This window comes from Heptranchias perlo, chromosome 8, assembly GCF_035084215.1.
Source record: "Heptranchias perlo isolate sHepPer1 chromosome 8, sHepPer1.hap1, whole genome shotgun sequence".
Taxonomy (NCBI): domain Eukaryota; kingdom Metazoa; phylum Chordata; class Chondrichthyes; order Hexanchiformes; family Hexanchidae; genus Heptranchias; species Heptranchias perlo.
Window position 1 is genome coordinate 13,445,300 of NC_090332.1, and position 23,969 is coordinate 13,469,268.

The window sequence follows — 23,969 nt, forward strand, 5'->3', positions numbered from 1 at the left end:
GCTCATTTCCAGTACTTTACTGCAGAAATTGAAAATCAAATCTCAACAAGGGCAACACTCTGAACAGATGGTGTGAATCCTCTGAGTGGTGCTAACTTTGCTGCAAGTCACAATTCACTATGTAGAAAGAACCTTTACATAAACTTGCAACATTCTCCCCACCCTTGCCCTCCCCAGTCTTTCCATTTTCGGAATGTTAGATACCTTCAGTATGATGCCAAGTGCTCGAGAAACAAATAATCTTTGGCCCAAACAGTGCATTGCACAGGAAAGCTCAAGCCAGAAAAGTATTTTACTGGATTCTCAGCATTTAAAATTTCAAACAGCAATTGCAGATCATTGCCCGCTCACAGTGTTTAAATGAAACGTACCTCTTTAAAGCATGGTGAGGGATTTCTTATTTGTTCAAGCATGGCCCACTTTACGGTTGCTTGTCTTATATTTCCATCATACTCTCTAGAACTCTGAGTGCCACTGGGTGTTCCTCTCGACCTCTCGTAGCCAGGTTCATTAAAATAAGGCTCCGCTACCAGTATCAAAGACTGGATTGACACTAGTACCTATAGAAAATAAGAGGTTTCACATTTTGATCACAGTGGTGAGCTGGTTTTAGGTAAGAACAAACTTGACCATACGCAGAGAACAAAATCCTCAATTTTAGCACTTTCTTCAGTTTATAAAAATTGCCTATTTGAAGAAAATCTTGTAAGGAGGAAGTATTTACCGGGAATATATTTTATTCACTGAGCAGGAATTTAAAGCATCAGTAAAATGACTATTGCACAACGTATTCACTTTTAAAACTGTGTGGAATTTTAAGTCAAGTAAATACCCTTAGATAAATCCAATACACGTTCTAAAATTCCATTTTTTATTTCAAATCCCTCTCAAATTTACATAACATATTGATCCATTTTAGATTCACTGTTGTGATATAAAAGTTAAGGAGATTGCCTTTGCAGTGCATCAGCTGCACAATTGGTGTTTTATTTTTTTAGTGTAATCGCAAACCTCTTTTTCCAATTCCAAGAAATGTTTCATAAACAGACTGGAGAAGTTGTGTGTCTGGACTACAAACAGACCGATCTCTCTGACATCAATATTATGAAAGATCAAGTGTGCAAATAGGCCTCCATGCTCTACTTTACTGAAATAGCTAGAATGTGGGGCTCCAAGTATAAACCATTCCCAAAAATTTACACTTTTAAAAGCAATAGAACCTTTTTCTAAATGTTAACCATTTCATACAATTGTTTTAATTGTATGGATGGTAAGTTGGAAAAATAGAAGTCATAGTGTGTTCGGAAGATGGACTATTGCTTAGCTTGTAAACATGGTGAAATGAGTCATCTGGTCAATAGGTATTCACCAAATAGAAGTCTGCAACTAGTTATTCAAGTTAATAGCTGTAAATATAATGGAGTTGGTATAAAATATTTTGAAATTCTCATTTTTATTCCTCACTCATCATCAGGTATTTAACTGAAGGTTTAGGTTAAAATAGTGCAGTGGTTGTGGTTTGAGACTAGCAACCCAGAGGTTGTGATTTCAAAGCCCTCCTTGGAAAGCTGTGAAATTGAATTTTCATCTGGTAATTTATGGGCTAGTACCATAAAAATCATGAAAACTGCTGGATGGTCATAAAAAGACAATGATTCACTGGTGTCCTTCAAGAATCCTTACTCAGTCTTGCCTACAAGAGTCCAGTCCCACACTACATGGTTGACTCTTAACACTCTCTGAAGCCTAGTAAGCCACTCAGTTGTAAACAAGCGCTACAAAGTTCAATAAATAAATCAATCAAGACAGACAGACTATCAGCAACATATCTGGGCAAGAATTAGACAATCTCAGCCCAAAGGACCGGGCAAGATCCTCCTCACCAACATCTAGCAACTAGTGCCCAAGTTGGGAGAGCTGTCCCACAGACTTGGCAAACAACCACCAGACATTGTCATACTTACAAAATCAAATCTATAAGCCAATATCATTAGAGTCTTCCATCACCATTCCTGGGTATATCCTGTTCCACCAGCAGGATGGACCAACCAGAGATGGGGGCAATGTGGCATGGAGTCAGGTGATCCTTGCATCAATCTAATGAGCCGAACAAGATTAATGGTCTGCTCTTTAGGTTTTGCCACTCAGTTTATCTCTTCAGTTCCTTCTCAGATAGTCAAGAATGATTTTCAGTCACTTTTTATTTGATATTCAATCACCTGCATACAACAATGGACCTCCATTGACTTCCTGGGATTACAAAGCTACTGTACCATCTCCAGCTCCTTCCAGTCATCACAAAACTAGCAGACTGTATCACTGTTCTTGACACAACTCTTTTAAGGCCAAATGCTGGACACTATGGAGAAGCTGTGAAATATTTCCTGCATGGTGTCAGAAATGGGGCCAGTGTCTTCAGACTCCAAGCCTTTGATTTGCGTTGTGGAGACCAAATCTGATAATAGCATGAGTTACATGCTTGTGAATTGATTGACCCTGTTCCAGATTTGGCCCACGAGATAAACTAGTATCCAATTCACTTCGGGAAAAAGTCTCCTCTCCAATTATAGGACTGAAGTCATGTAAGCACCAAGGTTCTTTTTGTTTTTTAAAAAAAAATAATTCCTGGATTTTAAAAATAATACCTCATGTGCCAAACTACATTATTTCTCTCTCAAGTTTCAGTTCTGTGTATCTCTTTTAGTTGCGCACAGACATGGCGCCTGGTATCCTTGCCAATACTCTTTCCATTTGCATTGTATGCCTAACATTTGCCCACACTGATCAAATTTAAATTACTGCTCAAATATAATTCGGCAAATTTTGCATTTCCTGAAATCTTAATACGTGTTGCTGATGAGACGTTCAAACCCTTTAGATTTTAGGAATTTCTTGCTTTTTAAAAACCATACCCTAATGAATAGCAAGTACTTCTACTTACTTGCAAAAAACTAGACGTTTGAGGATTCCACTTCTCCTCTGGTCTTCCATGCCAGGTATTGAGAATGCTTAAACAGACCTGGAACAAAGGAAAAATCATACCAAGAATCAGAGACACGCACAATTATTGTGACATGTTGCTTAAGGATTCTGTGTGGCTTTGCAGAACTTCACACCAACAGAATCCGGCCTCCGAATTATCCAATAATCAACTGCAAATTATTTTTAATTATGATTTTAAATCCTACAGCTTCAATATCATCTCACATCAGTAACACAGAATTAACTTGACAGATACAAGCTGATAAGGAAGGCCATTTAGCCAATCTTCGCTATGAGACCATGTGAACTTGGGTTAATTCCTACAGTTGAGAAGGTTAAGGGTTGTTTCAATTAAGGGGCTTAAAATAACGAAGAAAATCAGTACGTCCCATGGTAGGGGAATGCAGAACAAGGAGACGCAATGCTAAAGTCATAATAATGTTAAAAGTTAATGCAGGAAACTTCTTCACGTGAAAGGTTGAGAGAATGTGGAATTCACTGTCCCAAAAGGCAATGGATGCAGACCATTGGGAAGTAAAGGTATTAAGTTATATGGAGAATGAGCGGGGAACTGGTATTAAAAAGAGCTGCCAGACTTAATGGGCCAAGCTGCCTACTCCTGTTCCTATCTTCATTTTCACTCATCCAACCTGAAAGAACTTAACAGTTCCTCCATCATGTCATCCAACAGGTCCTTAAATGCTTCCAAGGTTTTTGCCCACCTCTACCTTGCCCAGATGTCCATTCTACGTGTTGATCACTTTTTGTGTAAAGAACTTCCTGACATCAGTCTTAAATTTGCCTTTCATTGGTTTGAACCCCTGTTCCCTTTGTCTTGCTGTCACAATTAACTTGAATTAGTGACAGACAATTGCTGGCAAAGCAAATTGACCTAACAACAAAAATTATATTCCCACAAAACGTAATCAGTTTCTAAATGTTGGAATACAAATCATTAAAAGGGTAATTCAATGCATGCCTTTCACATAATTTACACCGGTTCAAAACTGAGAATTTTCCTATGTGATGCCATCTCTTTGCTCATTACAGACTTAGTCAACAAAACCATTTTGTTACATGGAAACTCACTGTTTTTTTCCTCCCTAAATCCAGACCTTTAAGTGGATTCCACAACATTATCTTGTACAGAGTAAATAATTTTAGGTACACTTTTACTACAAGCTTATCCTCACTGCACAAAGTGGAAGATCCCTTTTAAGGATTTTCAAACAAATCCAGCTTTACTTGAACACAAATAACCTACAATCTATTTCCTTACCTTTCCATCATTATAAAGGTTTGGGTTAAATCGTACACTGTGTCCTCCAGTGGTCTCCAGGTTTACAAGTGGAGGGGAATTTGGATAATCTTGGGGAAAATATACATCAAATTCAAAACAACCATTTGCATAAGGTGTATCGGATGGTCCTGTGATTAGAACCTGACAGGAAGAGGAAAGAATCATCAGAAACATATACTAGCATTCTGGCATATTTTTTGATAATTTTTTTCCTAATTTTAAAAGAATGCTGATGTATGTGAAGAGGTGGTTACATAACAGCTCCATGAGCTGACCATTTCAATTTGACAAACGATGCTGAATTAAGTTCCTCTCAGAACCAGATGGCTATAAAGCTTAGTCCAATAATATTTAAAGTTCAATGGCATGTCTTATTTATCTCAAACATATTTTACCTTTTGTCCTCATCTGGAATTCAATATTGGGTAGAAGGTGAAAAAAAAATTCAAACTTAATATGAAAATATGTTTTAAAAAAAAAATTGCAGGTAGCTTAAAGTAACATTTCCTCAGCCTTTGTTTTAGGTCACAACATGCCACAAATGCTCTGGCCAAGAGAGCAGGCAGGTGACCTGCTACCAGGTCAAATGCTTGTCTGCAGCTGGTGACAAGATGCAGATGTGTTTTCTCCCTGTGTGGTAAAAGCTTGGCAATTTGTTCAATGTCTCTTCCAATGGCACAGTCAAGATTCACTGATTGTGTTGGAAATTATAAACATGAACCTGTATTCAACCACAGCACTTCAGAGCACACCATTATCTCACCTGTGTGAAACTGCTCACTAAATTACCAGCACTTACAACTTTGGCACTTCCTCCCTTCCCTCCATCAAAAAGCTGCTGTATCTCAAATATGAGATTTTGCAAAACCCAACTTTTTCCAAGATTTATTTCTTATGTGAATGATCAGTCTGGACAGCCAGTCCTCCCACGAGGTCCCCAAGTCTCATTGGTAGGTATTCCAAGAATTGACGGTCAGCACCATTAGTGGGCAAAACATGCAACTACCAAATGATAAGACTAGCCCCTGTAGATGTGGTCCTCATTTTCTGAGTGCACTTTAACCTCATACAACTCTGCATTTTGCTGTCAAATATGGGGTGGGGAAGAGGGTTAAAAGGAAATACCTGGAGCACTAATCCTCAAGACACTAGCCAAACTGCTTATCCCAAGCAGTTAGAATTGGAACAAGACAGCAAAGTATGTTAAACCATTAACTGCCTTGAATATGGTGAGAAGGGAAACTCCATGCACGCTAGCTAAATAAGTCGCTGCTGCACGAGATGAATGGATTGGGACTTTTCTTGACCACCAAGGGAACATAGAGAAAATACACTATGCAGCCCAATTCACTAACCCATTTATAGTAATCGATTTACCCAAAATTTTATTACCAAAGATCAGGGATTGAACGTGGAGCATCCCTACTTCAAATTCACAGAGGGTCAAGTGAGCCATGGGAAGGAAGGTGGGGATAGAAATTGCCCCAAACATACTCTAAAAGCATCACTATTTTCAATAATCATGATATATTTGATGGTTCATAATGAACATTAACAGTTAACATTTTGAAGAAATTTGTACATAAACTGATGATGTGTATTTACTCCAAGGCTATTTGTCTATGTATAGGTTAACCTTTTTAGCTTCACCAATTTGCATTTACCTTCATTATATCCAATCTCTCCTCATCACAACGCACAAATACACTGGATGAAGAGGAAAGAGGCAGAGATGTTGAGAGTGTGACAGCTTCCTGGGCTAGGCGCCTGGCCCTGGCAGCACTGTTAGCATCACTAGCATTCTTCACCTGAGACATGTAATGGTAGTTTACTTTGAACATGAGTTTTCCATCATCATCTTCTGTGACCATCTCAGCGGTATCTAAAAACAGAGATAATGCTTTACACACACAACGGGGTTAACTAATGAAACGAGCAGAACTAAAAATCTGCCAGTACTGAGAGATCAGAGAATGAGGCTGGTTTATCTACATATCCCCTTCAGGTAAACCCGACATCACATGGGTCCAAGGCCAGTCGGTTGGGTATAATATTTCCCCAACATGACAAATGCAAACACCTCAATCTATTTGCTTACCCTACCATCTTTTTTATTCAGTATACGTGTCTGATTACATTATGATGATCATCATCTTATTCAGTATAGCTTCAGTTCACAAATTCAAGTGCGGATAACCTATTTAATATAGGCAAACTGAGCATTTCTACAAAACTGGTAGTTGTCCATTCAAAATTAGTAGCTTCCAAAAACACATGAGTCCAGCACTAGAATAGATGTATAACATTGGTTAAAATCATAGTCCTGCGAATGAATACTTCAATCATTTACAATTGCATGATTGTAACAATGCACTTTGAATGCATTTTTATGTTCAAGTGATCGTGACTGTTTTGCACTTTCAGGGACGAATGTCAGCAACAGGAACAAACCCCTATGCCCAATAGTGCCTTAAGGTAAGCATAGGAACAGGAGTAGGCCATTCAGTCCTTCAAGCCTGTTCCGCCATTCAATTAGATCATGGCTGATCTATATCTTAACTCCATCCAGCCGTCTTGGTTCCGGTAACCCTTAATACCCTTAGGTAACAAAAATCTATCAATCACAGTTTTGAAATTTTCAATTGACCCCCAGCCTCAACAGCTTTTTGAGGGAGAGAATTCCAAATTTCCACTACCCTTTATGTTAAGAAGTACTTTCTGACATCACCCCTGAACAGCCTAGCTCTAATTTCAAGGTTATGCCCCCTTGTTCTGGACTCCCCAACCAGTGGAAATAGTTTCTCTCTATCTACCCTAACAAATCCTTTAATCATCTTAAACAACTTAATTAGATCACCCCTTAATCATCTATATTAAAGAGAATACAAACCTAGTTTATGCAACCAGTCCTCATAACTTAACCCTTTCAGCCCTGGTATCATTCTGGTGAATCAGCGCCGCACCCCCCCAGGCCATAATATCTTTCCTGAGGTGCAGTGTCCAGAACTGAATACAGAACTCCAGATGGGTTCTAACAAGAGCTCTACAGCTGTAACACAGGTTCCACCCCTTTGTATTCCAGCCCTTGAGATAAAGGCCAACATTCCATCAGCCTTTTAAAATATTTTTTGTACCTGTCCACTAGCTTTTAGTGATTTCTGTACTTGGACCCCATAATCTCTCTGCTCATCCACAGTTCCTAGCTTCTCGCCATTTAGAACATACTCTGATCTATCTTTCTTAGGTCCAAAGTGGATGACCTCACACTTTCCCACATTAAACACCATCTGCCACAGTTCTGCCCACTCGCTTACTCTATCAATCAATGTCCCTTCTCAACTCCTTCTGTGCCGCCTTATCATCAAAACAACAACAATCCTCCTAAATAAGGTTATAATAGAGGGGACTGGTCTTGTCTGGTTGGGGGGGGGGGGTTGGGAGTGGAAGGAGAATGAAAACAAAAACTACTGGATTTTTACATATGCAGTACACCATTTTTTAATACAAGGCTAATCAATTTTCAGAAATCAGCATGTTGTCACAAATTTGTTTACAGTATCAGATCGGCACTGGCAAAGATTAGACTGCTCATTTTAAACCCCCCTTCAGGTGAGCTGGGAATCGCACCTATAATCGCCTATCTGCTACAGAAAAACTTGCACAGATAAGAGTCTGGGTAGGCATAAATTGGTGGATGGAACATTTATGCCTACCCAGACCCAGACATGGTATGATAAGAGGAAGCGAATCCTGTATACTCAGCCAAGATGTTCTAAATTTTGCCAGCCTTTTACTGTTGTGCTATGTTCCTCAGGGTACAATAAGTATTTGGACAGTAATAATTATTCCCATTCCCTGGTGGCAGGGGAAAAAAGTCTGCATCAACCCCTTCAAGCAGCAGTTTATAAATCACTTCTCTAGAGCCACACTCAACATTTTAATTTTGTTCTTGTTCCGATGTTTTAATATTCATTGCATTACCTGATATTTGTTCTGGAGAATAATTTTCCTGTTGGCATTTCCTCAAAACATATTCAGCTTTTCTACTTATTTAGATTGAATTGCACAGTTATATAAATGCACTGAGGAAAACTCTTTCCAGTGTAAACACGTGTAAAGAGATAACTAGCTTTGATTCATCTGAAAGCCGCACTGCCCCAAGTTCATTCCAAAAATCAGGAATACCATGCTCAAACACACGGTAGCAACCCTGAATAAACTGCAAAGATGCTCACCATTTACACCGGATCAGTATATGACCGATGGGCAGCTTCAACAGCCAAGCAGTAGAAACATCACTACCGACTTGACCTTGTTTTCAAACGTTGAAATTTCAACCAATTATAAATTCAAAAAATAAATCTAAAATGTAATGCCCCAAAGAATGTTATGATTGAGAGAATTCGATTTCCAGTTTAAAAAAAAAGTTTTTTGCCTCTACTTTCTCCCTTTACCTCTCCTCCTGAATCTGCTAGCAATGGAATAGTACATTTGCTCACCGAGCCGTTGAGAGAATGGCATGCACACAGCTTTAATTAAGCAAAGCATAATACACAGGAATTTCCTTGAACCCCGTTTCAGACTCCTTTATGCGGTGTATGCTAAATGAAACTTACCAAACTGCAGTTTTTTCATTGCAGCTACATATTTTTCCTCTAGAGAGCGTGTGACTGCTGAAGGCCTTGGTCTCGCCATAGCTTTCTTTGTTGATTCCGCAATTTTCTTTTCTGAAACAAAGAGGCAGGGAATAAATACTGTAGCAAATCCAATGCATTACTAAAATCTCTGAAGAGGCACCCCTGGATTAGGGAAGTGAAAAAAATATTGACTGGAATTTCTGTTCCTGATCACTTCCAGTGACCATTTCTGTAACTGCATACACGTGAACACTGGAAGACGACAGGAGCTTACTCAGCCGTGATGTCTTTTGCACTGACACCATCAAGACTTACACATTGGCAAGATAATAGACTGTCATCCACAGCCCACTGATCTGTATTCTAGCAAGGGAGTCAACACCTACATGGAAAGCGTGGGAGAAGTAAACCAGTAGCTAAGAAGGCAATTCTATTTATTTAAGCACATTGCTCTGCGAAGCAGATTTGAGGAAGAAACTTCTTATAACATTTTGCAGTCTGTTAAAAGTGCAAAAATGCAGCAGAGTTGCACAGCAGTTTCCTTGCATGTAAATGTCTGCAGGTTCAATTCCCAGCAGAAATCAGAGAGTCATTGGAGTTAAGAGCTCTCAAGCTCACTGCTTGGAGGAAAAAATAAACACTCAACTGAAAACTAACTTCCTGCTTTGACATCCAAAGATCAGGGAGTCCCCCATTAGCCTTCTAGCAGTAGCTTTTTCTGACTGGGACTTGAATGAACTGACAAGGTGGTCTAGAGGTACTACGTGACACCACTGCCAATTTGAGGAGTGGTAAGAGAAAGAGAGAACACACAGGTTTCTGCTGAAGACAGTTCTCAATGGGAACTGTTTTCATCGTTAAGCATCAAATCAAAGTCAATGTAGACTATGCACATTCCCAGTGTTGCAGACTGACATCTTTGCAGAGAGCACTGCCATCAGCAGCAGCCTGGATTAGAGATAATATTCTCACAAAAAATATTGCAAGGTCTGTTTTTTAACACCAAAACCTAGGCTGTCCAAATCAAGTTCTAACTGTTGTCAAAAATTACATCTTAACTGTACATTAAAGTCGATAGCCATACCTTGCGCTGCCTGTCTCAGGCTGGTGGTTGCCACTTGGACAATCTCCGCGGTTTGCTGAATGTCAGGTACAAGCAGCGTTAGTCCCTCAGATTCTGCTTCTGCTGCCTCAGTCTTGGATCCTGCTTTACTTTTATCTTTCTTGGATCTGTCAGAAACAAGAGTAACGTCTAGTGGGTTTTATAAAAAATAGCACCCACCTATTTTTCTCAATATGCATGCATTGATGACATTACGAACGTTAATCAAACGCGTGCTGCCAAACAGCATCTGCACAGATTGAAACTGACGTAAAGCCAATGCACAAGATATGAAATATTAGCATTCTAAAATTAGCCTGATTTCAATGCAGTAATCATTCATAGGTATCCATTATTTTCCATATACTACCATTAGCACTATTTATGCAAAACTGTGTTTAACAAAGGTCTGATGAGTAGTGAATTAATGAAGCTTCAAAAGATATGCATCAGCTAGGAAGGCATTTTGTCTTGTTTCAAGTTTGTTGCATTTTGAAAATTGTGGCATTACATGCATAGGTAAGCTGGCTCCCAAATGATCACACTATTATTCCTATCATTTCTGGTAGAGAGATTTTAGCTGGCAGAAAAGAATACAATACTTTTATTAATACAAAAGACAACTCGCCTGATAATTACAATACACATGCTGGGAATATAAATGGACTGCAGCCCCACTAAACATAACAGTCACTGAACTTCAGAAATATTTCATGGTGTAAAGTGCTTTGTGATGCTTCAACGTGATAAGGCTCTATATGGAATTTTAACTGTAACACCTTCACTGGCACAAACCCTAGATTTCAAAAGCACAGCATCAATGTGGATTTTCGTTTCTATTTTTATTTTTTGATGAGGTAAGAAAGAGAGAGTGTCGATAAGGGCAATGCGGTTGATGTGTATATGGACTTTCAAAAGGCATTTGATAAAGTGCCACATAATAGGCTTGTCAACAAAATTGAAGCCCATGGAAGGGGCAGTGGCAGCATGGATACGAAATTGGCTAGGTGACAGGAAACAGACAGTAGTGGTGAATGGTTGTTTTTCAGACTGGAAGAAGGTATACAGAGGTGTTCCCCAGGGGTCCGTACTAGGACCACTGCTTTTTTAAAAAATATACATTGATGACTTGGACTTGGGTGTACATTATGTGGCACTTTATCAAATGCCTTTTGAAAGTCCATATACACATCAACTGCATTGCCCTTATTGACTGACTCTCTTTCTTACCTCATCAAATTTCAAAATTTGCAGATGACAAAAAACTTGGAATTGTAGTAAACAGTGAGGAGGATAGTAATAGACTTCAAGAGGACATAGACAGGCTGGTGGAATGGGCGGACACATGGCAGATGAAATTTAACGCAGAGAAGTGTGAAGTGAGAAGTGATACATTTCGGCAGGAAGAACGAGGAGAAGCAATATAAACTAAATGGTACAATTCTAAAAGGGGGTGCAGGAACAGAGAGACCTGGGGGTATATGTGCACAAATCTTTGAAGGTGAAAAAGTGGTTAAAAAAGCATACGGGATCTTGGGCTTTATAAATAGAGATATAGAGTACAAAAGCAAGGAAGTTATGTTGAACCTTGATAAAACAAAAACACTGGTTTGGCCACAACTGGAGTACAGTGTCCATTTCTGGGCACCGCACTTTAGGGAGGATATGAAGGCCGTATAGAGGGTGCAGAAAAGATTTACCAGAATGGTTCTAGGGATAAGGGACTTCAGTTACGAGGATAGACCGGAGCAGCTGGGGTTGTTCTCCTTAGAGCAGAGAAGATTGAGAGGAGATTTGATAGAAGTGTTCAAAATCATGAAGGGTTTAGATAAAGTAAATAAAGAGAAACTGTTCCCATTGGCAGACGGGTCAAGAACCAGAGCGCACAGATTTAAGGTGATTGACAAAAGAACCAAAGGCGACACGAGGAAATACTTTTTTACGCAGCGAGTTGTTATGATCTGGAATGTGCTGCCTGAAAGGGTGGTGGAAGCAGATTCAATTGTGGCTTTCAAAAAAGGGAAAATATTTGCAAGGCTACAGGGAAAGAGCAGGGGAATGGGACTAACTGGAATGCTCTTACAAAGAGCTGGCATGGGCTCGATGGGCCAAATGGCCTCCTTCTGTGCTGTAACCATTCTATGATTCTATTCTATTCTCTTCTGTTGAGTTCAATATCAGCATTTCACAGCCGATCACAACCAGTTATCTAAACAAATGCAACAGCAATATCAGTGAACGCACCAAATATTACAGTAACTCAATATGAAGTCATCAGTCAAAAGTTAAATACAGAAGATAACCCATTGCTATCAATCCTGGCCTCAGATTTCCACAGGTTTAAGATTTTAGGGGTCAATATGAAACACACTGATCAGGTTATAAGCCAAGATATTTGTGAATGACTCGACAATAGAGTACTGTAAGAAACAAATGGGTATGGAAGTCACAGGACCAAAGCAGTGACCTTCTTAGGTGACTGTTCACAATTTTCCAATGGCTGTCTGAGCAGCAGTATTACTTAAAACTTTCTCAAACTGGATTAATCTGAGATAAGCATTGGTGGGGGTGGGGGGGGGGGGGAAGAGAAGGGAGAGAAATATCATCAAGATATCACAAACTTCCTTGTAAACTCATGATCAAAACTACCTTTTGGTTCTTTCACTCAAAAAAATTATGACTAAATCTATAATTATGACTAATTATAGATCCAACAACAAAGTTAATTAAGAAAAAGACAAATACAATGATTCCTGCTAATGCCCAGATCAGGTAAGTGGGGATGTACATAACTGAAAGAACGGAAGATGACCATAAGTAGGCAATATATCTGTTAATTCATTACCTACATTACACCAAAGAAGTTTAATCCAACTGAAGATTACAATCATGTGGTGCAGACCTCAAAGGTTGGACCCTAGGCCTTCTACATTCACATATTGTGGAGAAGAAAAAATGCAAACAGTAATATTTAGGAAACTTGTGCTTGTCCAAGAAATATTCAGATAATGTCTGCATAAACCCTTTCTGAGGCAGGCACAAGTGGCCACCACTGCTATAGTGGAATGAGCCAAGGTGTTGAACTATAATCATCTGCAGCCCAGGCAACTCAGTACTACTCATGCTCATTTTTTTTTAGTCCTGTTTGAATCTTGTAGGTCTGGAAGTTTGGAAAGAGCTGTTCTGAGCACTATTGCTTCATTGAAATGTATGCAAACTCACAGGAACATTGATTTAAAACTCTTGGCCTGCAAAGTCGTTGAAAACTGTATAAGCAACTCACAAAGACAAATCTTCAACATTCCTGCCCTGAACCATTGCCAGAAGCTCTCTTCCTCCTATTCTATAACCACACAGGATACACATCCAGAGAACGCACAATTGGTATAGGCTTTCCAATAATTGGAATATGACAAGAAAACAGTTAATCCATTGAGTGTCTTCAGTGTAATCCCGAAAATACAGACCTTTTAAAACACTGAAACCAATGAAAGAAGAGTGTGGGAAAATGGGTATTGCAAGATTTTGATATATAGGAACTCAGAATGATGAGAATTCAAATTGAGTTGTAGCCTGAAGACAACTCTTCATATTGTATCCTCTAACAATAAAAGGTACATTCCTAATAAACCTTCTCTGGGCTCCTGCAGTGCTTAGAAGGCATGGTGGGAATGTTAATCTCAACCCCCTCACACAATAGTTTCAAAGAAAAGTGCCAAAAGTTACAGAGGAAGAACTGAAGCAAGGTATGCTTGCAAGATAAGGATATCTTGAGTAGAAGTTGTTGTGCACGGTTGTTGTATGGTGTTGCAAACTGCATCAAATTATCAATCAAGTAAAATGCTGGGGAAGATAGAAGAACCTTGGTTATAGCGAGTGTATCGATTGAGGCCAATTGGACTGCTGTGTTTCACATGTTGGACAACACCTGATCAATACGCAAATCTATTGACTGAAGACTCTGGTGCTAGCGTTCCCGTTGGAGATGGAAACTGCAGTTATCATTTGGTTTGGTGAGGGAAGAACAGTGAGGTAAACTGACAGATTGCTCCAAATTGCTATCACAGGATACTGCACAGAGATTCTCACCCTCTACTCCACTCACTGGCAAGTGCAGTTTGGACTCTCAATCATCTGAGTAATTGGATGTTTTCAGCTGTTCACCAATTCCACACTATTTGAGGTGCTCTTATGTATTTAGGGTAAGAAATTTTGAGAGTAAATAGATGCATTGGAATTGGTACATTACCAATCACGAAACATAGCCTAAGGGTAAATTTGTAAATCTAAAGAGAAAAGTCAAGGCCATAGAGCAGTGTAGCGATTTGCATACAGATAAGCAGAGTGTGTCGGGAAGGGAAAGAGAGTTTAACGGTAATAGCGCATCAGTGAAAAATAGTAAAAGGTTAAAACTGAAGTACAAAGTATTTGTAACAAGATATAGATGAATTAATGGCACAAATAGAGATAACTGGATTTCATCTTGTAGCCAGTAATGAGACGTGGTTGCAAGGTAACCAAGGTTGGGAACTAAGTATTCCAGGGTACATGGCTTTTCAAAAAGACAAAATGGAAAGGGGGGGGGGGGGGGGGGTGTCGGTCCTGATAATAAAGGATGACATAAAAATAGTGAGAAAGGATCTTGGCTTGGAAGATCAGGAAGTAGAATCAACATGGGTGGAGATAAGAAATAACAAGGGGCAGTTTATAGGCCCCTTAACAGTAGTTATACTGTTGGACAGAGTATTAATCAAGAAATAAGAGGAGCTTGTAACAAAGGTAATGCAATAATCATGGGGGACTTTGATCTTCATACAGACTGGGCAAATCAAATTGTAGTTTGGAGGACGAGTTCATGGGATGCATTCGAGACAGTTTCCGAGAGCAATATGTTGTGGAGCCAACCAGGGAACAGGCTATTTTAGATCTTGTCTTGTGTAATGAGACAGGATTAATTAGCAATCTCATAGTAAGAGACCCTCTGGGGAAGAGTGATCATAATATGATGAATTTCACGTTGAGTTGGAAAGTAACGTACTTATGTCCAAAACTAGTTTTAAACTTAAGCAAAGCCAATTATGTAGGTATGAAGAATGAGTGGGCCAAGGTTGATTAGGAAATTAGATTAAAAGATATGATGGTAGATAAACAATGGCAAACAGTTAAAGAAATATTTCAGAATTCTCAACAAATATACATTCCATTGAAGAATAAAAACTCCACAGGAAAAGTGATCCATCCATGGCTAACTGAAGTTAAGGATAGTATTAGATTAAAAGCGGTTTATAATATTGCCAAGAGTAGTAAGCCCGAGGATTAGGAGAGTTTTAGAAACCAGCAAAGGATGACCAAAAAATTGATAGAGGGAGAAAATAGAATGAGAGTAAATTATTGAGAAATATAAAAACAGATTGTAAGAGCTGCTACAAGTATATAAAAAGGAAGAGTAGCAAAAGTAAACATGGGTCCCTTAGAGGCTGAGACAAGAGAAATTATAATGGGGAATAAGGAAACAGCAGAGACATTAAACAAATATTCTGTATCTGTCTTCACATTTGAAGACACAAAAAACATTCCAGAAATAGTGGGGAACCAAGGGTCCAATGAGATTGAGGAACTTAAAGTAATTAATATTTAGAAAAAGTACTGGAGAAATTAATGGGACTAAAAGCCGACAAATCCCCTGAACCTGATGGCCTACATTCTAGCAGAGATAGTGGATGCATTGGTTGTGATCTTCCAATATTCCCCAGATTCTAGTGGATTGAAAGGTTGCAAATGTAATACTGCTATTCAAGAAAGGATGGAGAGAGAAAACAGGGAACTACAGGACAGTTAGCCCAACATCTGTAGTTGGGAACATGCTGGAATCCATTACTAAGGACGTAGTAACAGGGCACTTAGAAAATTATAATATGATTAGGCAGAGTCATGGTTTTATTAAAGGGAAATCATGTTTGACAAATAGAGTTTTTTTTGAGGATGTAATTAGCAGGGTAGATAAAGGGGAACCAGTGGATGTAGTATATTTGGATTTTTAAAAGGCATTTGATATGTAACAACCTCTTGCGTGGCACCCTAAGATAAGGGCTCATAGAGTTGGGGGTAATATATTAGCATGGATAGAGGATTAGTTAACGGGCAGAAAGCAGAGAGTAGGAATAAATGGGTCATTTTCAGGTTGGCAGGCTGAGACTAGTGGGGTGCCACAAGGATCGGTGCTTGGACCTCAGTTATTTACAATCTATATTAATGACTTAGATGAAGGGACCAAGTGTAATGTATCCAAGTTTGCTGATGATACAAAGCTAGGTGGGGTACTTGCTGGCACAAAGCTTCACTTGGGATTATACTGAAATCACTAAGGGATAAAGATGACGGATGACATACACCAACATATTCATGGGGGATTTAACTGGAAGTTTTCTTTAAAAAACTAAATAAAATTCATACAAAAATAATTATACATGTCATTCCTATGACTAGGAGATCAGATGTGGCATGGGGATGGTAGGGAATTAATTCTAGCTAATTTATCTTCCCATATTTAAGCACAGCAAATGCACAAGAATTAGGAGCTATAGGAACTGAAATTATTAAAACATTGAGAGTGACAAAATTGGATTATGTAGATTCATTACAGTATGTGTCAGCTTACAATTAGTCACTATATAAGCAATATTCTGCTTCTGTAACAGTTTTATCCCTGGTCAGGTTAACAACCTGTCCACATAAAAAGCGTAGTCTTTATGGAGAAAACCCAGAGCATTTTCTGCTGGATGTAAACCAGTGAAAGAAATAAGTTGTCTCATGTGCAGTTAGGCATGGGAGAGAGAAGATAACAGTTTTACAGCTCAAAGGAAAAATAGAATTCTAGATGAAAAAATTGGCTGTGTGTAAACCAAGACCAATTCATAGCTAAAATAGCTAATTTATGAACAATGTTCATAAAAATGCATGTTATGATGTGATTTTCATAGAAAATGTTTTAAAAATCACCTTTTATGAACAAAACAGCTACCCCAGGCTGCACTGGTACATCATTTATTGTATTAAACAGATTCAGACAGAAAAATTGCTAGGAGCACCAAGGTGTCACTGACATTTACTTCAATGAGCCAGGAGCTACATTTTTGTGTCAAGTGCAGCCAGTAGATAATGGGAAACAAGAGTTCAATATTAATAAGATGAAATAACAAGAAATTAAACAGGTCATGGCCAACCCAGTAGGTTTAGCAGGAAGCTGAGATTCCTACAGGGCTGAAGTTCAAATCCCACCTTTCACTGATGCTCAAGAGGTTCTACTCTCATTAAGCAAGTTTAGCCACTTGGTCGAGCACTGTTAAATTGCAGACTGCTTTAATAGTCCTGTCCTATAACAGCACACTTCTGATAGGCTAGGCGTGACATCTCAGAGCACAATGGAAAATGGCTTTAACATCCGCACTCATCAGTCTCAGTGGATGGACAAATGCTTTGGAGTTGGTGGCAGTAATGAATATGCACAGGAAGAACAAATTAGAGTGAAAGAGGACAGAAACATTTTCAAAAGAAATTTCTAAAATACAGTTTTCTCAATCAGAATTTGTTGTAAAACACAAAAGCCTCCAGCTGTCAACAATAAATCAATGTAATCGGTGATTTTTTTTTGCCTCTGATTTAGGGAAAGGGCTGCGGTGTTCAGAAACACATTGTACAAATCATATGGTACTAAAACATTTACTACACTCATGAACTAAAATACCAAACTCAGCCAAAAAGACCAAGTTAATAGTTCTTTATTAAAAGAATCATAAACTTAAAAAAAAAAACCATAAACTAAAGACAGGCACTCATACAATCTCAATAATGTGGCAGGTCAAACAAGAACAATGTTTTCATTTCAGTCCAACGTTTAGTCATTAAACAAGTCAGGTTAACAGACCAAATCTTCTCTGATCAGTGTAGAAAATTGACGGATGAGTTGATTTAAAGCCAAACTATGACATTGATGCAATATTTACGAAATGGTGGGAGGCGTGTAAGTAATATCTACACTAACAATTTAAATTTAATTTTGCTTCATCTATAGATGACATCTCAGCAGTCATACTGAAGCAATTTTAATTTCTGAAGACATACTCAATAAAAAAAATCTGAAAAACAAAATGTAATTATTTACCTTAAGCATGCTCTTAATTCTTTAATGCTGTTCAATCTCTACATACAAATGAATGGGTCATTTAAGACATTTAAACAGTGGGACAATCTCCAAGAATTTGGTACAGAGGGACTATGGTACTCAAGTGGTCCTCCCCTCCACTCCTGCTGTATATGCAGGCCTGATTCTGCAAGCATACGCCAGTTCTTTGGAGAGAAAGATGAACGCAGAACAAATGGTAGCTTATGCTAAGCTGAAGAACTGAGCAACTAGTTGAGAGGAAACAATGTGCATGGACAAAGGATGAGAACCATTTTATGGTAGTTAATCTAACATTCTTCCTCATTCGTTCAACCGCCAAAATAGTGCAGAAAACTGAGCTGTACAGTTTTGAACCATGCAGTTTGATATCAGCGTAGCCACCTGGGAATTTTACTAACATACCCAGACAGTTTGTCATTTTTTCCCCCTTCCATTTCTTTAATAAATAAAGTCACTTTTTTTTTTAATACCTCACTTACACTGATTTTGCACTGGAGGAAAAGAATGACAGCCCTAGATTCCCTATGACTGAATGTTGAGACCAGTTTGGAGCACCAAAGCACCAGTCATCATTAGCTGCTACAACATACCGTAATCTGTTGGTGTAAGTATCCACACAGGTTTTCATTTTTGCCAGTAAAGTGCCAACAGAAGTCTGTGTTTCGGAGTGCTCCTCATCCTCCTCGCTGTTATCACCTGACAAAGGCAGTAGAAGAGGCACGAGGGAAGTGCATGAAGCAATGGCACGCAGCAACTCCAGCAGGGCTCTATACAGAGGAACATGCCTGGCCATGTCGAGCACTGCAGGGAAATGAGAGGAAAGTAAAAAATCAACCCATATCAATGCAATAAACGTTGGCATGGTTCCTCTTATAAAATAAGCTTCTAGAAATAATTACTAATACAGTGATATATATATATATATATATCTTAGATAACCAATTAATTTTCTTTTATTTAGTAATTTTCAGTTTTCCCACTTGAGGCACTTAAGTGTCAGCATCACTCCTAGGTGGAGGATAATATAGCCAGATACAGTTAATTTCGCTCTACCCTTTCCCAATTTCAGAAGTGGATCCCCCAGCTGCACCAATGCAATTTTTTTCACTTTCTATGCTGGCCACTCTATGGCATCTGAGTAACTGCAAATTTGTGGGCAATTTTGTTCTGAGGGCCCGCTCGGAACCAGGTTGAGAACGACCAAAATCTTTGTACGAAACAGAGGAGGACCTCCATCCCAATAGTTGGGGGTGGATTCAGACCCAGACTCGCTGAGTGCTGAAAAGGCAGTGTGCTAAACCATTTTACTACAAAGACATTCCAAATTATCAATGTAATGAAAAACAGTTAACAGGAACGGCAGAAACTGAACAGGAACAAGGATGTTCCTGTCACGTACAGCTGTGAAAAATATTTAAATGCAGTATTCTGTATGAGGACACAAACAATTAACAGGTAACACTATTTTGTGCTATCAATGATTTTTACGGTGCTAATGGAAATATCGAAACCCAGTGTATAAGTCATGCTTGCATCAGTGCTGTTATATAACATTTTGGGGAAACCCCTTGTAACAGCTCATTCCTCTCTTTCAATATTTAGAGGACCAAGAAAATGATATGGTGTGACTCATACATTAATTTCAAAAGACTGTAGTTACACAATCAAGCATTAAAAAATTACACTGGAAGTATTTAATACCACCCTAATTTTTAAATCAACATTTACCCAAGGTCGAAAGTTTTTTGTAAAAATGGACCAAGATTTTATTTTTGTCAATTCCAAACAAAGGCATTTGTACGGATACCATTGTTTGAATTTTGCGTTACATCCCCCAAATTCATTTCTTTCTGACTAGCATCAGCATTTTCTGCAAGTCTCTGAACAAAAATGAGAAATAATCTTGCCAGTAGAGACCCTTTGGGTAGGGATTGAAAGGTGTCCCTTTGAAATGCCCACTTCTTTAGCATAGTGACCAGAAAATAACTGCAACTAGAAGAGATTTTCTTCCTTCCACTGAAACCACTGTAGGCTCAAATTAATTACATCTATGGCATAACAGAATCCACCTTGTTTCTGATAACAAGAATCTCTACATTATATAAGCAAGCCAGAGCCCTGGAATTTTTAAAATGGACTTCAGCTAGCAATTCCCCAGGAGAAGTTATTGTTGCCGTAGCAAGTTAACTAGTCTGTTTTGATGCCCAGTAGACATGTGAATTCTGCTAATCAAATTATGCACCCTTCACAGGTTTCATTTTAGGAAATCCAATTGGGCATATGTTAAAGAATGCAAGCTAGCATTAATCAATTGATTGCTGTCCCATCAGGAGATCTCTATCAAGTAGAGGCCACCATCATCTCTGATGGCCCATTGAGTCTTACCAATCTTCAACTGATATTTTTGGTTAATTGCAATCTTTTTGCCTTCTTTTATACCAGCTTGGACATCAAAGGGAAAGAGACATATAGTCAAGCTGATGCACCATATTCTTCAGTTCCCTCCTTTGCTATAAAGATTGAGGACGGCCTCAACCGGGATCTTGGGTTCATGTCACGCTACACGTAACCCCACCAGCAAAAAAGGGGAAAAAATTATGTTTTTTAATATTCTCTCTCTCTGCCATTTTGGGTTTCTTTCTGCCTGTCTGTGTAATTGACACAATGTATATCCAGTGTACTGGGACGTGCTGTTCTCAGTGACTGGCCTGTTTGAATAACGACGACACGTTTTGATTGGTGTGATGCTGTCCCAGCCTAGTATAAGATATGCGATTTGAGAACCTTTTCACTCATTCATCTGACGAAGGGGATAATCTCCGAAAGCTTGTGATTTTAAAATAAATTTGTTGGACTATAACCTGGTGTTGTAAGATTCCTTACATAAAGATTGGGGGTTATAGGAGCCCATGAGCTACTTTTCTCATTAAAGCTCTTCATCATGGACTCAGGGCCAAAAGTTACTGAAGAGGGGTGCTAAGACTTTGAAACTTAAAACTCTTGTTTTGCAACAGATAATGTAAAAGTAAGTACTATAATCTATCTAATCTGCTGATTTTCCAACATTTCTGTAGGATCTTACTACTTAATGAACTGGAGTTGTAGTCCTTAGCCCGAGTTATATGGTCCGGCAGCATGGCGTTGAGAAAGATCTGAAGCACATATTGGGTAGGCTGTACTATTTCCAGTGTATATGTCAATGGTAGAAAATTTCATTGTTCACCCTGCAGCAATGCTATCACAGATGTTTCTCACATTTGGTCCTTTCACTTCATAAGGAATTAGTACTGATGGAACCAATGAGAATGAAAATGTCCTATTCTGCTCATTCCAATGAGATTTGGAATGGTGGCCATTCTTTAGCACTCAAGATAGAACACAAAAACTGTTATTGCTAATACTAACATTTAATATCAACGCAGAAAGCTCAAACAGAGTATACAACAGCACTCTCACTGATAGATGACATCACTGGAACCTGCATGAGGTTACAGTAAATCCGAGTTGCGTGTTGGTGTTCCAATTCATTGAGCTCCCAGCAACCATCAAGCTGGAATCTGGGAATCATATGCCCCTTCTTACAATCATCTGTGGCTGCACCTTGTTCTATGACTTCAACACCAACAAACAATTACAATTCTCTCCTTTTGTACTTGTATCCAAAGATCTTATGCCTAATGCCATGAAAATGTATACCCAAGGCAGCTAGGGTTTAGAAACCATATCAAATCCAATTACTTCTCTTTTGGAGCAGGGAGGAAGCAAGAATGTGTAAAAACAAGCAATGAACTGCATAACGCCACAATATTATTTTCTCCAGTGCTACTGAGCCCACTCATGCAGTTTACTATAGAATTAGACCTAGGTTTGCTTCCCAATATCAAAGCACTTTTTAAAAAAAATCAATTTTAAATTAGCCCTGGGATCCTTCCAGAGCCAGAAGAATTTAAAAAAATCATTTTGACAATTTAATATTTAGCTCAGGTTTGCTCTCAAAGGGGACTATTTCCATAAACGCCTCAGAGGAACGTCACAAAATAAATGAATAATGGACGGCCACCAGAACATTTTATGCATAATTACACACCTAATCTCACGTGGACATGAACATACTTATTGCATCACATGTGGATTTTTGCAGGATACTTCCAAAAACTATAGAAACTGTTGTTGAACCAATTGCTCACAATTTAGTATTAATTTGCATGCTGTTTATGTGCTTTCTTCAGATTGAAGAGCAGTAGGCACAATTTACTGTTGTTTAATAATTCCAATTCTCTCCTTAATATACAGAGATGTTCAATGCAAGAATAGCTGCACCTAATGGCCCATTAAATAGGTAATATTGAGCAGCACTAAATTCTCTTTCCAAATCATTTAACATCCTCAGCATTGCTTAATTGGATGAAAATGGCTATTCTGCCACAACTATTGGCGTAATGAAAATCTAAATGCTAATTCATCAATATCAAACATGCTGACCATATGCAAATATAATACTGAGCATATACATTTTTTCAGCTTCTTCCACTACACCAGTGTTTAAATATATTTTAAAGCTGGTTATTTTACATGAACCAATGTAGGAACAAATCCCTTCAAGATTCCAATTTTGGAGCTAATTTCCTTCAGTCAATCCACTCCAGATGAGGGGAAACATTTCCCCAATCATGTGGGCTCAAGATTTTCAACAAAATTGAATTTGGAGTTCTAACTTAACACTGTTTCTGATTTACATTAAGCCACCTAAAGATGTTGGTTGCAAGAAAAGCTCCCCTGCAGTTGATGTCTACTTTAATACCAGTAACTTGCCATAAATATCAAAAGTTTATCCCATAGGGGTAGTAATGATATCATGATGCATCATTAACTGCAATTGGCAGCCAGTTTAACAGATCCAATGCAGGTAGATAATGACCAGGTAACATCTTGGCTTGTATATGAAGAGACAGATACAAACAATTATTTTCTCCAAAGGACTCACCATCTTGGGAACAGTGTCAAACTTTACATTAGGAAATTATACTGCTTTTTTTTCTCCCCATCTCTGGCATTGGCTGAGATCAGGGTGTGTTCCACAGCGGCCAACAGTCCTCTGATAACCTTGCATATTCAATTACGGGACTGCTAATAGCATCGCAGCTGATCCCCATCATGCGCACAGCAGGCAGACGGGCAAATTATAAATGGTGCTGGGCCTTCTCCTTGAGCCCGTGCAATCCTAGTGGAGATGGTGCTCCCACAATGGCGTTAGGTAGGGAATTCAAGGATTTTGACCCAATGACAATGAATGACGGTGATATATGTTTAAGCCAGGATGGAGTGGGATTTGGATGGGACCTTGTAGATGATGGTTTTGTCCTTCTCTTGGCTAGGAAGTGCTGTTAAAGTAAGTTTGGTGAGTTGCTGCAGTACATTCTATAGATAGCCACAGTGCACCAGTGGTGAAGGCGGTGGATATTGAGCCCAGTGACAGGGCTGCCAGTCAAGTGAACTGCTGTGTCTTGGATGGGATCAAGCTTCTCAAGTGTTGTTATGTTTGCAGCTGCCCGGGGGGAATGGCGAGTATTCCATTACACTCCTGACTTGAGCCTTGAAGATGGTGGAGAGACTTTAAGGGGTCAGGAGGTAAGTCACTCAGAATGCAGCCTCTGCCATGCTCATGCAGACATGGTGTTGATATGGCTGATCCAGTTGGTCAATGTGGCCTGCAAGATGTTGATGATGGGGACTCTGCAATGGTGGTGCACTTAGGGGACTCGACAA

The 23,969-nt window shown here is 38.9% G+C and overlaps 1 protein-coding gene across 1 annotated transcript in view; it reads right to left on the minus strand.

Annotated features, from left to right (window-relative positions):
• birc6 (baculoviral IAP repeat containing 6) overlaps positions 1-23,969 on the minus strand; it is a 199,698-nt gene that overhangs the window by 11,890 nt on the left and 163,839 nt on the right. Inside the window, exons 66-72 of the mRNA XM_067988688.1 lie at positions 18,794-19,004; positions 10,004-10,149; positions 8,899-9,009; positions 5,947-6,164; positions 4,262-4,423; positions 2,942-3,019; positions 372-560 (exon numbers count right to left, since the gene is read on the minus strand). Coding sequence (XP_067844789.1) covers positions 372-560; positions 2,942-3,019; positions 4,262-4,423; positions 5,947-6,164; positions 8,899-9,009; positions 10,004-10,149; positions 18,794-19,004 — 1,115 coding nt within the window. The remainder of the gene's footprint in view (positions 1-371; positions 561-2,941; positions 3,020-4,261; positions 4,424-5,946; positions 6,165-8,898; positions 9,010-10,003; positions 10,150-18,793; positions 19,005-23,969) is intronic.